General features: G+C 36.7%; 1 protein-coding gene across 1 annotated transcript in view; it reads left to right on the top strand.

Annotated features, from left to right (window-relative positions):
* Nucleotides 1–18,333, top strand: part of CHM (CHM Rab escort protein) — a gene marked incomplete at its 3' end in the record, with an annotated part of 193,218 nt that overhangs the window by 127,306 nt on the left and 47,579 nt on the right. Inside the window, exon 9 of the mRNA XM_084259085.1 lies at nt 6,251–6,328. Coding sequence (XP_084115211.1) covers nt 6,251–6,328 — 78 coding nt within the window. The remainder of the gene's footprint in view (nt 1–6,250; nt 6,329–18,333) is intronic.

The raw sequence follows: 18,333 nt of genomic DNA, 5'->3' as shown, positions 1-18,333 counted from the left end.
ACATAGCTTTGCCTGGCCCCTCAGCTCCTACTTCACAATAGTAAGTCCAAGGTGGGTCAGTGTAAATGGGGGTAGGGAGCATGATATCTACCCCATTTATGAATATTCTTCTGTTTCACATCTTATCTGTTTATAGTATGTATGTCACCAAGGACAACATTTATCTTTCTTACTTTTTTATCCATAGTGCCCAGAGCTACATCTGGTATGTAGTAGGCCTAATTTCAGAAATATTGGGTTGTCAGAAAAGCGATGATATATTGTTTCTGTTTTCTGTGGTCAATTACAGTAAAGTAACCTACAAACCCCACTAGGTGGGACAATCTGTAATCATTTGTCCCTTTTGCTATAGAAGATGATAGCTAACAAAAGGTATACTTTATTGAACATTTACAGTATACCAGACATGGAATAAGTACTTCATGTGCATTAAGTCATTTACTCCATGCAACAAGCCTATGTGGTAGGTATTATTATCCCCATTTTATAGTCCTTGAGAATTGAACAAGGAGAATCAGGATAGGTACCTAGAAAGCCTAAGTCCAAAGACAGATGTCCACATTGATTTCACAAACACCTCCAAGAGCTTATCTTTGTGTAATTTGTACATCATCACTGATGTACAAGATTCTGTTGACCTTTAGTTTTGGTGATCACTGCTTACCAAATAAATTCCCTTGTGTTCCATCACCATGACCAGTATAAGGTAGGACTTGCCTTTTTGGCCATACTGAATCAACTGTCATAAGACAATTTTGTAATGGTATACTTACTTGAGGGTTTTTATCTTGTTTTGGTTTTGATGTTCTTGCTAATATTTCAAAGATAATGAATCCTAAGAACTTATAGCAAGGGATGTGACCTTGGTTAGGATTGTTATGAACCTAACTGTTGCTGACACTATAGGGGTCATTACCTGTTCTTTAACTCTTGCTCTTTTTTTTACGTCTTTTTTTAAAAAGATTTATTTATTTATACAAGAACCAGGGTATAGGCCAGATGCGCAGGAGGGTGAGAGGATTTACCAGAGACAGAGCAGGGAACGGAACAGGCAGACTGACGAAATACACTGCTGAGGGGAGCAGCAGGTGAAACAGGAGAGGTCTGCGCACCATGTGGGATTCTTGCTGGCCGGCCGGGATCAAACCAACGCTGCAGAGGCTTTGGACAACTTCACAGTGTGGCACTCAACCACCTTTGCCACCAGGGGAGGCCCTTAGCTCTTGCTGTTAAGATAGCATTTAGTTCTGGGCCAATAAGAAGTCTAAGCTGAGTTGTATTACATACAATAACTTGAAACAGAGAGAGGATCTTGTGGTAGGTGGAGATGATGCTCTGACTAACCCAATTTTGCATCCTCAGACAGACCAACTACTCTAAAATACCTCAGTCATTTTTGGCACTCACAAAATTACTTCCCTTCATTCCAATTCCTGCTAGAGGTACCAGTTACTAAGAAAGAAAGAGAGGGCCTCCCCTGGTGGCGCAGCGGTTGAGTGCTGGGCTGCGAAGCTGCCTGTGGCCTCTGCAGCGTCGGTTCGATCCCCGGCCACCAGGCGAGGTTCCCACATGGCATGGCAGACCTCTCCAGCCGCGCCCGCTGCTCCCCTCAGCAGTGTACTTCAGTCCTTCTGCCTGTTATACTCTTTGCTCTGGCTCTGGTGAATTCTCTCACCCTCCTGCGCTTCTGACTGTACCCAGTGCTTGTATAAATAAATAAATAAATAAATTTAAAAAAAAAAAGAAAGAGAAAAAAAGGAATGGTAGCATAAGTAAACAATATGTTAAGCAATAAAAATATGTGACAGTAAATATGATATAGTAACAGGAATGTGTAATAAATGTTTGTAACCCATAAACCTGCTACATGCTATGTAATATATATTAAAACTGCATTGTGTATGTGTGTGTGCTCAAGCCTGTGTATGTGTAACAACACTAACACTTTTGGGATCCCCTGTGTGTGTTTATTAAAGTATATAAAAATATACACATACACTTATATATATGGGTCTCCCCACAAACATATTTCAGATTAGCAGGTCTGTGTAAACATGATAGAAAACTCAGTGTCCTGTTAAATACAGTGCTCTGATTATGAATATAGTTAAAAATAAGTAACATGGTTGAACTTTGTATAGATAGATGCATCACTGCAAGCTTTATTATCTCACAAAACTTAGATGTGCCTAATTATTGTTGAATGGAACTTCTGCTTTATCAGTTTACCTTTTAAGCTGGGGTGCCAAAACAACGCACTGGTGATGCTAAGTGATCATCAGAATTCTCTTACAACAGATTTTTTTTTTTTGGTTTGGTTTGTTTTTAATGGCATTGATAAAGTATTTCAAGTGTATATTTCTAGTAACTTTTTTTTTTGGTAATAATGCCTACTGTATTTAGTTAATTCGTAGATTTTTTTAGGTCACATAAAACTTACCGTTGCTTGCATCTGGGCCCCATACTACTATGCAGAAGGTAGGTGTACCCAACTGCCTTGCCAGGCATTCTGTTGACCCTGGGATGGCTGCTATGAACTGCATCAAAGCTGAGATCTGATTGCCATCTCATTGGTGTTTAACATCTTCGGTAGCTTAATTTTGGTAGTTAACGTGTGTTAACTCTTGGGTTGCTAGGCTGCCATTTAATGCACTAGAAGAAAATACATGTCTTTTAGAGTCTTAACTAACTCCAAAAAAGTCAATGTACTTGCCTTCTTGTAACAGTACTTTCTCTATATAAAAATCTTTAATTATCAGTGTACTTTATAACTCACTTTTTACTTTTTATGTTTTAATTTTGTATTATAAGGGTGTTTTAATTCCTCAATTCCGAAGGCTCTTTGAGGTCTTGTGTTAATTACGGTTACTCAGTACCCTCAAGTACCTAATAATATATTTTACACTTTGAGAGTATTCAGTAAATGCTTGTTATTACTTGGTAGACTGGTAATTGTTAAATTTGGATGTCACTTAAGGTAATTATAGATTATATTTATAGGGTACTTTACAGTTTACTGAGTACATAGATATAAAGAGAAAGAAATGAGAATATGTACTCTAAAATTTCAGGCAAAATCTGATAGATAACAATGCAATATTATATTCATTTGAGTTTACTTTTTTTTTAACTTACTGTTGTGTGTGTGTGTGTGTTTTAACATACATCTGAAGAGGTGTGAACCTATAACTCAGAATTACGTACAGTGTTATAAACCATTGTTACCATAATAAAAAAAAAACTACACTGGAAATTAAAAAACTCACTGGAAATTAAAAAACTGGCATGTAGTAAGCACTCAATGCTACCCATGATTATTATTTCTTTTCTTATTGACTATTGATATTATTGACTGGGTGCTTCAAAGATCAGTGTGTCGCCAAAGCCATTTCCTTACTTTTCAGGTAATTTCTCTTATAAATAACTATGATTTGTGTTTTGAATGAGGTTCTCAAGAACTGCCACTAATGTTCTTCTTACCCATTATAAAAGGTTTCTTCAATAACCTATTATCCTCCCCTAACCAGAATTTTTTTTTTAAATTTATTTATTTATTTATACAAGCACTGGATGCAGTCAGAAGCGCGGGAGGGTGAGAGAATTCACCAGAGCCAGAGCAGGGAACAGAACAGGAGGACTGATGAAATACACTGCTGAAGGGAGCAGCGGGCGAGGCAGGAGAGGTCTGTTGCACCATGTGGGACCCTCCCCGGCGGCCTGGGGGTTAAACCTGCGCTGCAAAAGAGGCTGCGGGCAGCTTTGCAGCCCAGCGCTCAACTGCTGTGCCACCAGGGGAGGCCCCCAGAAAATTTTTTTTTATAGATCATGTATGAAAATACCTGATAAAAATTCATCAGTCCCTAGCACTTTTACAAACCACTGTTTTTTGTCATTTGAGGTTAAGGAAGGAAAACACAGAGGTGAAGAAGAAATGCCACTGTTGTGATCAACACATATCTTCCCTAACAGGAAAGACTGTATGAAAATTGTGCCCATGCAAATGTACAGTTTGGCCATTATATAAATTTACAGTGATATCAAGTCATTCTTTCCAAGAATCCAAAATAACTTCTTATGTTCTTGTTTAAAATTAAGAGGGCATTTGTTGGATGATTTTGACAGTGTTTCATTACTGCACTCCTTCCTCCATAAATACTCCCCATCATCCACCCAAACCTGTTATTAACATTCCACACATTTTTGTGTTTCTTCTATATAGTATATTGCCTCTGTTAATAAATTGTGTTGTTGAAAACCATGTAATTTTTTTCCAGACAAATTTTTGGATGGCTTACTAAAATAAATATAGATGCCTCTGTTGCATTTTATTTTAAATATATTTTTCAAAGCTCCCATTTACCCTACGTATTTAATAAAGAAATTCAAAGAAAAGGATGCTTGATAATATTATATACTAAAGTGAGTCTTTATAGAAAATTATATTTAATTTGTTAAGTGGATTTATCATGCTTGATGCTATCATAATAGTTTATAACATAATATCTTAGAATTTTTTAACCTTATACAACTTCTGATCCTGAAATTGATTTCTTTTCTCTTTTTGGACTCCAAGAAGATTAAAAATTGTTTTTCCTAATGGGGGAACTGATTGTGTGTCTGGGCCAGTGTGCCTGAAATAAATTACTCTATAGGACAATTGATAACAGTTCGTCCATAGTTGTTTACAAGAAATTGGGAAACACTGGTGCTTCCCAAATGCAAAATGTATGTCCCATTACCGCAAAATGACAGAAGATATTCCTAGGCAGGTGAGTATGCTGATTGCAGGGTACACACTTAACTTGTTTGTCCCTTAAGGCCTAATTCAGCCTATTTAGGTTTAGTGGGACAGTAATATTTTATTTGTGTAGGAACTCAGTAGCAACAGGAAATTGATGGAGAAAGTTGGGCTGATTATTTGACTACATTAACATCACTGTATCAGTTATTCCCCTATCAACTCAGCAGGAGGAAAATGATATCTGATATCTCATTTGGCCTGAGTTGAGGTCATATCCCTATATAAAGTTTTATCAATTGCTTTCACCAAGTGTCCAGGGGTACTTCCAGAGCCACTTTTATGATATTTTATTGGTTAAGGATTTCTTGTATCATGTAGTTGTATAATTTTAAACCCCCAACTTATGATGCCAGACAGTTGATTGTAAATAGTGTTATAATCTTCTTATACACAGGCAAGTCTTTAGATAAATCATTTCTTTTGTTTTATCCCTCATTATTAAGTGGGTTTTTAACTCTACATTACCCTTTCAATGAAGAGCCAAACATTGTGTTCTGCAGCATTAACTCAGGTGCTTCCTAACTCAGTTTTCAGTTCCCAGATTAGTTTTTGCTTACTTTTATAATAAGCAAAATCTTCAGGGGTCTCCCAGAAATCTTCCCTGTTTGTGTCTACTTTAACACAACAGAAGTAATCACTTCTGTTGGGGTTTTCACCATCATCTCTTGGAGCTATTTAGTAGCCTGTTTACTTTATATAGCCAATAGCTGGTTTGAAAAAGAGAACTGGGCTTTGCTTAGGGAAACTTTTGGCTTGGTTACAATTTATACTTCTACACTGTATTATCAGCAGTGGTATCTTTGCGGTATCCAAATATTAATAATCTTACCTCTGAGTGACTTTTAATATCATGGTAAAGAAAATAACAAATTATCAAAATTATTTTTCTGTAAAACCAATTATTAAATGTAAGAAATTAAAATGTTGCCTTAATTTACCACACAAGAATCCTAATTCTCGACAGTTCTTGTCTCAAGACTGTGTATTTATGTCTCTGTGGGTGTCTCTTTTACTAAACTTTTTCCTTTCAAAAGTAGCAGCAGCCATGGCAGTAACTCTTTGTGCCCACTTGTGTCTGTGTAGAGTCTTTCTTCCCCTTTTTAAAATAAGCCTGCTGGGCCTGTCCTGGTGGCACAGCGGTTGAGCACTGGGCTGCAAAGCTCCCCGCAGTCTCTGCAGCACTGGTTCAATGCCTGGCCACCGGCGAGAGTCCCACATGGAGCAACAGATCTCTCATGTCACGCCCGCTGCTCCCCTCAGCAGTGTGTTTCATCAATCTGTCTGTTCTGTTCCCCGCTCTGGCTCTGGTGAATCCTCTCACCCTCCCACACTTCTGACTGTACCCAGTGCTTGTATAAATAAATAAGTCTTAAAAAAATAAAATAAGCCTGCCCCTTTTGGATATTAGAAAAAAAATTCCTAATTCTCATTTTCCTGTTCTCTTCCCAGGATGTGTGCTGTGTTTGGTGGGATCTATTGTCTTCGCCATTCAATACAGTGCCTTGTTGTGGATAAAGAATCTGGAAAGTAAGGATGATATAAGTAACCTTCCTATATTTATTTCCGCAAGCACAGGTGAAAAATGCTAAAGTTGATTTTAAAAGAATGATTCTTCAAAAAACCTCTTTGGTATTAATAACATATCAACCTTGATTAAAAGTAATTTATGTTTAGATCCTCCAGAATAAGGAAAGTGAGTTCAGAATATAGAAACTGAATTAATTTCCCTGCAATATGACTATAGTTCCTGATCATCCAACCTTGGAAGACAAATCATTTCACTTGCCGGGGGTATGTGATGAGTGATGTTAGTTTTCCTTGTGGCCTTACCATCCTCTAATTGATTTTCATCAGATGACAACAAAGCCCTCTGTTATTGCATTTTTAAAAATGGAGCTCACCTAAAGACTCATCAGATTAATCTCTGCTGATAATGCATGTCACTCGAGAAAAGACTTTAATGAGATTTTAGGTAGATTGTTGTCATAAACTATGCTGCTCTGTTATCTGAGGATAAATTATTTTAGAGCTGCATATATGGCCTGAAGGCCAGTTTAGGATTGAAATAAGAATGTACATGTTTTTACTAAAAGCTGATCACCATGTATTTATCTGTGCATTTTTATATTTCAATTATATTTTTCTAGGATTTATTAGTTAGTTATCAAGATATATCTTAATGGCATTAAAATATCTATTTATAGAATTTGCATTGAAACTTAACTGGGTGACCTGTATCAAATTTCAGGGGCTGTTTAAATTGCTTTGTGTTTTTCTTTTTCTTTTTTATTATGTGTTCTTAGCCATCTACTGACCTATATATCTTGTATGACTGTTTTAGGGATATATAAAGAAGTACTATTGGGAACTTTAGAATATAAATTTTAAGTTTTTTTTTCCCATTTTACAAAAATTGTATATAGTCTAAGTGACTATTAACTTCTTAAAGACTACTGATATCACAATAGTGTTTTGAGGTATAGTGAAAAAAATATCAATTCTGGAACACGTTATATTTAGATAGTGAATTTGCTGTAGAGAAATAATTATCTATTGTAAGGTAAAACAGACGCCTGGCCTAAAGGCTTGTAAAGTACTTTTAGCACTTTAACAGAAAGGTACTACATAAATGAAACATAATCTGTAGTGAAAAATCTGTCCCTAAAGGTACAGGAAGGATATTCATATCTTGACTCATGAAGAGCTCTGTGGGAGGTTCATGAAGGAATACTTGTCATTAGGACTCATGACACTTAGAGTCATTTTTCCTTATGCATTCATTTTGAAGTGTGAGTAGTGTTCCCATGATGGGAAAAGCTAGATAATGAATTACTTGTTTGGTGCTTATTTACTTAGATCTTTTTACTATCTTAGGGCCTCACTCTAGTGCTGCATGTTACTCTCAGTAACATGAAGAATTGTATGGCTCATCTTTGTTAAAACAAAAAAAATGGATCTGTTAGTACATAATACTAAAGAGACATAAAGGCTACATGAACCTTATTTACCATTGACAGTTTTTATTATGTGCTCTGAAGAAAGAAACTATTCTTTATGACCTGCTGCAGATTTCAGTTACAACTAGATAGCTAAGGGCTAAGGTTCTAAAGACCACAGTTTGGTAGTTTTCAAATTTTAATAAGCCTAAGAGTCACCAGGATACTTTGTTTTAAGAAAAATGAAGATTTCTGTGCTTCAACTTTGGAGAGTGAAAATGGGTGTGAAATTGAACCAAGGAAATTTTCAGTTTTAAGGAACATTCCAAGTGAATCTAATGTAAATGCTCCTTAAATTACTCTGGGAAACACTAATGAACTTGCTAGAGCTACTGGAATCAAATACAGATTTTATTTTTATTTTTATTTTTATTTTTATTTTTTTATAGAGGCATGTTTTATTTATTTATTTATTTATACATACAAGCACTGGGTACAGTCAGAAGCGCGGGAGGGTGAGAGAATTCACCAGAGCCAGAGCAGGGAGCAGAGCAGGCAGAAGGACCGAAGTACACTGCTGAGGGGAGCAGCGGGTGGCAGGAGAGGTCTGCGCGCCATGTGGGACCCTCCTCCGGTGGCCGGGGAGCAGCTGGGGATCGAACCGGTGCCGCAGAGGCTGCGGGCAGCTTCGCAACCCAGCGCTCAACCGCTGCGCCACCGGGGAGGCCCAAATACAGATTTTAAATGTCATACAGACTGCTAGTGATTTAACATTTCTTTTATATCTTCATAAAAAGATTTCAAGCATAATTATTATCCTATAATTCATAAGGCATACGTGAAGTCCTAGCCAGTACTAGGTAGGCTTGAAATTAGAGAAGACCTAGAATTCCATCATTGCCATTAATGTCAGTTGGCAAGTTCCTTTCCTCTGAGTCAGTTCCTTTATCTGTAAAATAAGTTAGATGGACTCTTCAGTAAAATCTGAGTCTCCTCCCAGATATGATATGCTTTGATTGAGTTATTGAAAATTCTTAGAAAGTACTTAGCTTTTCCTTTAACATTTAGAAATAAATTACCTTATGCTCAGCGAAATAAGCCAAAAAGAAAAAGAAAAATACCGGATGGTCTCACTCATAGCAGGAATCTAGAAAACTTAAATAAGGGACCAGGAAAATGAATAACTATAAGAAAGTGAAAATCAATATCAACAAAAAACTATGAACCAGAGACACTTTTTGGGGGGTGGGGGCCGGGAGGGGAGGGATTGGGGTCAGAATGGGGCATGTGCAGTTGTATGGGGGAATATAAAAATAAAATTTATTATTTAAAAAAAATAAAATAAAATAAAATATTTTCTATGTCCAAATGTAGGATATTCTTGCATATTACGCATCTTCAGTCCCAGTGAGAAATTTTTAGTTTTTGAACTTCTGTGTGTCTACTTTTATTAATATAAGTGAAATTTCAAAATATTCATTCATGATATTTATTATATTACTATATTTCTAGAATGCCAGTTTTCTAATGAGTGTCATTTTCTTATCCATCGTGGTTGCTTAAAATATAGCCATCTTGGATTTTGCATGTGATTCTTACTGGAAAATTGCTGGACTATTTCCTGAATAGCAAATAGCTTTTAAAGTGGCCTGCATTCATAATATTCATGATATCTGTAATATTTTCAATATGCTAAGTTGGTTGCTTAAGTGATTTTTAAAAGTTTTGAGACAGCCAATACTTGAAAATTGCAAATTCATAGTTCCACTAATTAGCAAATTTATAATATTTTTTGCCAATTAAAAATAAATCCTTCCGAGCCTCCCTGGTGGCACAAGGAGTTAAGTCTCAGCACAATGACGCTATCAGCAGCCACTGCAGCACAAGTTCGATCCCAAGCCAGGGAGCTGACCCACAATGCATAGCAGACCTCTCCTGTCTAGCCTGCTATCCCCTCAACAGTGTATTTCACTCCATCTGCCTGTTCTGCTCCCCACTCTCTCTGGTGAATCGCCTCGCCCCTGCCCCCACACACCTGGCCTATACCCCAGTTCTTGGATACATAAATGAAATCTATTTTTGAAGATTTATTTTTATTTATATAAGAACTGGGGTACAGGCCAGAGGCATGGGAGGGTGAGAGGATACATCAGAGATAGAGTGGGGAGCAGAACAGGCAGATGGACCGAAGACACTGCTGAGGGTAGCAGCGGCAGACCCCTCCACGCCATGTGGGTATCTCCCTGGCCAGCCAGGAATCAAACCGGCGCTGCAGGGGCTGTGGACAGCTTCGCAGCACTGCCCTCAACCTGCTTCACCACCAGGGAGGTCCCAATAAAATAAATCTTTAAAAAAAATTAAATTCTTTCCTTCAAGTCAGGTAGTCTCTATAGATATCTAAAGCTGCCATTGATTAAAGGCTCAGGATACTGTATCTTTCCTAAATACTACTTTGTTGTTCAAAATCAAATACGAGAGCTAAGTAGTAGAACATACTTTTTTTTTTAAAGATTTATTTATTTATTTATACAAGCACTGGGTACAGTCAGAAGCGCGGGAGGGTGAGAGAATTCACCAGAGCGGAGAACAGAAGAGACAGACGACGAAATACACTGCTGAGGGGAGCAGTAGGCGTGGCAGGAGAGGTTTGTTGTGCCATGTGGGACCCTCGCCGGTGGCTGGGGATCGAACCGATGCTGCAGAGGCTGTGGGCAGCTTTGCAGCCCAGCTCTCAACCACTGTGCCATTGGGGAGGCCCTAGAACATACTTTTTCAGGACTTTGTGAGTACAAAGGGAGGCATTTTTTTTTTAATGAAAAATCTTGACCTTGTATTTGGGCATATGCATCATACATTTCTTTTTAAGGAGTCCAGGTTGACTCAAAAATTGTTTATTCTACATGGAATTGGAACATTAAGAAGGAGGTCTGTGAAGATTTGCATCTGTCTTTTTATGGTCTTGGATTGCCTTTCTTTCCCTGTTTTTCTATGTGGAACACTTGACTTCTTCTGTCTTCTTTTGTGTACTTAAGACCTACTCATTCTTCCAATCTAAGGTTGAAGTATATTTACTAATCCCACAGACAAGATAAGAACCCTTTGCCAGCTCCCCCCTATCTCCATTTGGGTTCACTTGCATGATTATTCATAAATTTCCTATAAGAAAATATGAGTTCTCACTCCTGTATTTTCCAGAACCAAGGTAGGTTCAGATCACCCATTATATTCCATAGTTATATGTTAAATGATGAAGATTAAAGACTGAAGGTAGCTTTTTTTTTTTCATTTTCACCTTACATTGAGGAAAACTGAAAGAAGTCATTAATGACCATCTTGTGATTACACATCAAAGGAATGTACAAACGTTGAGAGGAAATACGGAATATATAACCAAATGCATACTTTTTTCAGCTAGATTCGGTTTTTCATTTGCTTTTTCTGTGATCCATACTGACTGTTCACTGGCTTTGCTTTCTTAATTTTCAAAGGATGTGACTTCTGGTGTTTCTTTTCTATACCCTGTTACTAAATCCTAAGACTGAACCCCTTTGTTGACTGTTTTTAGAAAAGCTGAGTGTTCTTGCTGAACAGCTCTCTTTTTCTTTGCAGCTGTGCTGACCATGTAAAACTCCTATACATTAGATTTTGTCATTTAGTGCAATATAATATTTAATATTACGTTAGGGTAAAAATGACCTTGGACCAAATATGTCTATAACCAGTAGTCTGAATCTAATATGTCAGCTATTGTTTCTTATGTACTTCAGTTGTCTATCACTCAGGACTCTGTTTCTCACTTAATTTCCTGCTATGACTTTCTTGGATTTATCTTTTTTCTGATGTCAGAAAAAACTAACCTTTTTCCAGGTACTTGGAAGTTAGAAATTAATAGTGTGTTAGACCAAGCATGAGGTGACTATTATTACCATTTGCTATTGTAGGAACATCTCTGAATTTCTGATTTTAACATGTCCCATTTGCAAAATGGTAGTGATAATCGTCTATATATTTAACCTCCACACCATATTTAGTTGCTGTGGTGAAAAAGAGATGACTAAAACATGGACTGTGCCCTTGTGTACAAAGAGAGAGTAGTAAGGATGCAGGCTCAATAGTTGGATCTGGAACTGTATTCTGCCTTCCTCATTTACTGGCTGAGTGAATTTTAATAAGGTGTTTGAACTCTCTGTACTCTATTTTCTTTATTTTTAAAGTGAGACATGACAATACTGATCTCACTGGGCATTGAGTAAGCAGATAAAGCTGGTAGAACTTTTTGACCACATAGTAAGAACTTCATATGTGTTTACTAGAAGGAATTATTAATGAAATTGGGTACTGTGGGATCCTATGGAAGGAATAAATTGTGAAGATCCTTCAGTGCTATACTAAGGAATTTGTACTATAATAAGTGGTTATTTTAAGTGGGTAAATAACAATATTAGATTTGCTACTTTGAAGTTCGTAATTCTGACAGTATCTTAGAGGAAATATGCTGTTAGAAAAAGATTCTTTACCTTCTAAATCAGAGATTCTGTATGTTTGTTTCTGTCTGTCCACTATTCACACAAGCAAAATATTTTCATCAGCCATTCAGTCATTCATTCAACAGGCATCAGTTGTTTTCTGTGTGTCAGGTACTGGAAATACAGCAGAGAAAAATACAAATATGGTCTTTGTTCTCATAGACTTTAGAGTCTACTTGGAGACATTAAAGAACAAATAGATTAATGTAATAATTATACATTGAGGTCTGTTCAATATGTAAATCTGTTTCTGTCCCTCACTGTATAAAAATCTTCGGTTGCTTTATATCATTTGTATTTTTTTTGGTTAAGTATTTATTTCTTTATATAAGAACTGGGGTACAGGCCAGAGGCACGGGAGGGTGAGAGGATTCACCAGAGACAGAGTGGGGAGCAGAACAGGCGGACTGACTGAAGTACACTGCTGAGGGGAGCAGCGGACAAGACAGGAGAGGTCTGCCACTCTGGAATCTGGTCTTTGCCTGCTTCTCTAGGCTTATGTCTCTTGCTTATTTTATTGTGAATTATCATTGATCTGATTGTGTTCCATGTACCTGCTTGCTTCTTATTTGTTTCTGTACCCCTAAAAATGCTTCCTTGTACCTGAAATGCTTTATTTGCTTGCTTTAAAGGGGTTCTCATGCTTTAAAAGTAGCTAATGCATCAATTCCTCTGAAAAACATTCCCTGATATGCCACTGCTTCCCCAATAAACTGAATTAGACAACTTCTCTTGGTATTTTAGTGGTGCTCTGTCCCATTTTTTTATCAATGGACTTGGGCATTTTCTTTTAATTATCTGTGTCTGCATCTTTGTTATATTGGGAACTCCTTAAGGACAAGATATTTTTATTTTCATTTGTTAAACATAAAAATGTGTGGCATAACAACCAGATGCCAACCACTGTACTAAGAGGTAAAAATAGAGAAGTAAAGATAAGTAAAAATAAAAATAGGGGTTGAATGGGGGGTAGCAGTTTGGGGCATGATAATTTGAAAAATGGTTTGACATCTATCCAGAAAGAAGTAGTTAATGAGCAGTTAAAAGTATGGATAAAGAGCTTGGGATTGCTAAGAGCAGAGAACTGTAGACTTGGGGTAATCTGTTAATGTCTGAAACTTTTGGAGTGGAGTTTTATCAAAGAAAAATAAATGAGAGGCAGAATTTTGGAATGGTTTCATCAAAGAGGAGGCATATGAACTAATGTTTTTGAGAAAGCATGGAAGGGCATTGTAAATAGGGATAATTATATTGCTTCTTTCAATGATTAGGAAGCTTCTAATTTCCTTAATTTATTTTCCTTTTAATTATATCATATGTGATTTCTATGTTCCTTACCATATAATTAGTCATGATAATAATTCTGAAGATCATACATTGGACACATGTTTTTAATGATATTTTTCTCTTCTGGACCAAATTCCAGGTAAAGATTTTTTATTTTGTTGATTGTTCTCTTCTTTATCATTTTCACATTTATGACTTCATGTCATTGAATTAAAAGCTGGGTAACTTGTAATTTTTTGATTTAGAAAGTTCAGTTCTAGAAATGTTCTAACTTCACTGATTCTTTATTTTCTACTTTTTAAAAATAATGTATCTTTTTATTTGTGTTAACATTAAAATTCTCCACATTGGGTATTGCCACCATAGCATACCCACCACCAGATTACCACATAGTCTACCACCATAGTCTTGTGCTTCCTTTTTCTCTTTGTTCCTACTCTTCCCCCCTCTTTAGATGCTTCAGTTGTATAGTCAGTTTTTAAAGAGTTGGCTTTTAAGGTTGTCTTTTTCTGGTTCTTAGTTTTGGTTTCTCTGTATTCCACATATTAGTCACACCATCCAGTATTTATCTTTCTCCTTCTGACTTATTTAACTTAGCATTATCTTTTCCAACTCTATCCATGTTGCTGCAAATGGCACAAGTTTGTCTTTTTGATTGGTGAGTAATATTCCATTGTGTATATATACCACACTATCTTTATACACTCTTCTGTTTTGGGGCACGTAGGTTGTTTCTACATCTTGGCTATTGTAAATAGTACAGCTATGAACATAGGGGTGCAAATTTCCTTTTGAAGGGGTGTTTTTGTTTTTGAGGGGTGGATACCTAGGAGTAGCATTACTGGGTCATATGGCAGATTCATCTTTAGTCTTTTGAGAAAACTCTATAATGCTTTCCATAAGGATTGGACCAGTCTACATTTCCACCAACAATCTAGGAGGGTTCCTTTTTCCCCTCACCCCCACTAACATTTGTAGTTTCTATTCATTCCGATGTGAGCCATTCTCACTGTTATAAGATGGTATCTTTTGTGGTTTTGATTTGTGTTTTCCTGTTAATAAGTGATAATGAGTATTTTTTCATGTGACTACTGGCTTATCTGTATGTCATCTTTGGAGAAGTGCCTGTTTAAGTCCTCTGCCCATTTCTTGATTGGGTTGTTTCTTTTTTTGAATTGTATGAGCTCTTTGTAGATCTTTGAGATTAGTCCCTTGTCAGATGTATAGTTTGCAAATATTTTCTCCACTCTGTAGGATATCTCTTTGTTTTAGTTACAGTCTCCTTCATTGTGCAGATAACTTCACTGACTTTTATGATCAGTGTTGTCATTGTATCCTTGTAACTGGGAACTCCTATCATGTTCCTCTTCAGTTTACTATTTATGAGTCACAACAAGGCCCTCAGCTAAGTCTGAAGTGTTGTTAATCTTTAATGGCTTCCTTAGTTTTCTGTAGAAGGGATGACAGGAGGGTATTTTAATGTCTCTGGCAGTTCTGTTTTATTTTGCCATATTCCATTGTCATCTAATTTTTTTTACATTAATCTTTATAATACAAAGTCTAAGTCTTGGCATTGAATCAATATTTCTGTCTTTATTGTTGCCCCCAAATAGGTCTAATAAATAACAGTAAATCACATATCTAAGGGGAAAACAAATCTTTTCACTAACTTAACCATCTTGGTTTGAACAGTTTTGCTCAGGCTAGAACCTTAGTGCTTCATATTGAGACTATCAGATGAGTTATCATTTACCACACTCATGGAGAAATGTATGACCATCACCTCAATTTCTGTAGAAACCAGTATTCATTCTGTAGCAATAGCTCTTGACTTTTCATTGTGTAGCACAATAATGATATAGCAGTAGTGGTGCCACACTTAGAGGGTGATTCTTTCCTGGGATTTGGGAGCTTATCAGAATCTCCAGGGGTACTTAAATTTGAAAAAGTCCCCCAGGTGTGATTCTGATTTTCTTCCTTCTCCTCCTCCTCTGAGAATCACCGCTTCATCCAGAAACTTCAGTATAAATTGATACTTTTTATTTTCAAATTTATAATAGATTTTTTTGTATAATATAAAATTTGCATTGTAGATAATAGTTTCTTCTAGATAGTCTTAGATAATATATATATAATGAGAGGTACAGCATATTTAGAAGTGAATAAAAGAAAATTGTGTCAAATATTAAGAGAAAACACAAACAGAAGAGGGAAATGTATAGTTTTAATTGCTTCATTTATAATAGAAAACTTAATGTAAGTAAGTTGTACACCCAATAGGAAATAGAGGAAAGAGAAAAATAGAAAAGAGAAAGAATAATAGTAATGTATGTATATTAATAAGTGTTAATAATATAGAACACAAAGATAGAATATACAACTCAAATTTGCTTTCTTCAAAATACTAATAAAATTGACAAGGCACAGAACAACGATGTCCAATAACGTGCAAAGCACAGGATATCATTTTACATCTGAAGTGTGGAAGTGGAATAGCCATGTTAATGTGAAGGGGATACAATTATTCACATAGGAAAAACTAACATGATAATTTAAGATATGGTAACCATATTTTGAACAAAAATAAAGGAAAATCTTAGAGATACAGAACAAATATGAGAGCAATTTATATTTACAATTTTGATTCAAGAAGAAACTGAAAACACAAAATACTTGAAATCTATTAATGTCGTAGAATCAACAGTTTACATTTTTACACAAGAAAAAATGTTGGTCATGATTCCATTTCACAGGTGACTTCCAATTTACCTTCAAAGGAATAGATAGGTCTAAACAACAACCTAAACTTATGAGAAATAAATAATAGAATAATCTTACTTTTAAATTGGAAAATTTGGTTTTGATTTTGGTGTTGAGTCTTACAAATGCTTTTTCTGTATGTCTTGTCTTAAGATGATTATAAGATTTTTCTTTTTCCATTTATTGGTGTGGAAAAAAATAAATATGTATATCACATTTATTGATTCACGTATGTTGAAAACATTCTTGCATGATTGGAAAAATCCCACTTGATCATAGTGTATGATACTTTTGAAGTGTTGTTGAAATGATTCGTTTGTATTGTGTTGAGGATTTTTGTATCCTCATTCATCAGAGATAATGCTTTATAGTATTCTATTTTCTGTGTGATGTCCTAGGCTGGTTTTTGAGTCAGGGTAATGTTGGCTGCATAGAATATGTTTGGAAGTTATCCCTACTTTTCAATTTTTTGGAAAGAGTTTGAAATAGATATTAATTCCTATTTGAAAACTTGATAGAACTTACTACTGAAGTATCTGCTCCTGTACTTTGTTTCATGGGGAATCTTGATTACTGATCAGTTTCCTTACCTGTATCTAGTCTGCTCAAAGTTTCTGTTTCTCTCTTTTTTTTTTTAGCCAGTAATTGTCTTTATAGTTTTATTGGTATTAATTTCATACAGCTCATTTAGAATGTGAAGCCACATATGCAAAACACTAATAAAGTTATTATTACCACATTGAGATATAATTATATGTAAGTTTGATTCTTTTTTAAAATAGATTTATTTAATTGAGGTAATATTTGTTTTTTTTTTTAAAGATTTATTTATTTATCCATTCATTCGTTTATTTAATTATACAAGTACTGGGTACAGTCAGAAGTGCGGGAGGGTGAGAGAATTCACCAGAGCCAGAGCGGGGAGCAGAGCAGGCAGAAGGACCGAAGTACACTGCTGAGGGGAGCAGCGGGCGGCAGGAGAGGTCCACGCGCCATGTGGGACCCTCCTCTGGTGGCCGGGGAGCAGCCGGGGATCAAACCAGCGCTGCAGAGGCTGCGGGCAGCTTCGCAGCCCAGTGCTCAACCGCTGCGCCACCGGGGAGGCCCTAATTGAGGTAATATTTGGATGCCCTAGTCAGATTATTATCACCATAGTGTACATACTACCATAGTCCATTGTTCTTACCCACTTCTTCTCCCTTCCCCCCTTGGTGCTTCAGTTCTGTAGTCAGCTGTCGCAGGTTAGTTTTTAAGCTTATCTTTATCACACTTTTTTTTTAAAGATTTATTTTATGTATGCATACAAGAGCTGGGGTACAGGCCAGAGTTGCAGGGGAGTGAGAGGATTCACCAGAGACAGAACCGGGAGCAGAACACAGGCAGATTGACTGAAATACACTGCTGAGGGGAGCAGCGGGCGAAACAGGAGAGGTCTGCTTTGCCATATGGGTTTCTCCCTGGCTGGCTGGGGATCGAACTCATACTGCAGAGGCTACGGATTGCTTCATGGTGTGGTGCTTAACCCCTTGCGCCACCAGGGAGGCCCTCACACTCTTATTTTCACTTACTTTATATTCTACATATTAGTGACACCATTTGATATTTATCTTTCTCCTTCTGACTTATTTTATTTAATATTATCCCTTCCAGCTCTCATTCATGTTGCTGCCAATTGCATGAGTTTATATCTTTTTGATTGCTGAGTAATATTCTATTGTGTATATATACCACATCTTGATCTAATATTCTTTTTTTTAAAGATTTATTTATCTATGCAAAGAAGAGCTGGGGTACAGGCCAGAGATGCAGGGGGTGAGAGGATTCACCAGAGACAGAGTGGGGTACAGAACAGGCAGACTGACTGAAATACACTGCTGAGGGGAGCAGCGGGCGAGACAGGAGAGATCTGCCTGGCTCGCCATGTGGGTTTCTCCCTGGCCGGCCGGGGATCGAACTCATGCTGCAGAAGGTGCGGATTGCTTCATGGTATGGTGCTTAACCCCTTGTACCACGAGGGAGGCCC

This window comes from Talpa europaea, assembly GCF_964194135.1.
Source record: "Talpa europaea genome assembly, chromosome: X".
In the NCBI taxonomy this organism is placed as follows: domain Eukaryota; kingdom Metazoa; phylum Chordata; class Mammalia; order Eulipotyphla; family Talpidae; genus Talpa; species Talpa europaea.
The sequence above is the reverse complement of the archived record's forward strand: the minus strand, read 5'-3'. Positions and strand labels throughout refer to the sequence as shown.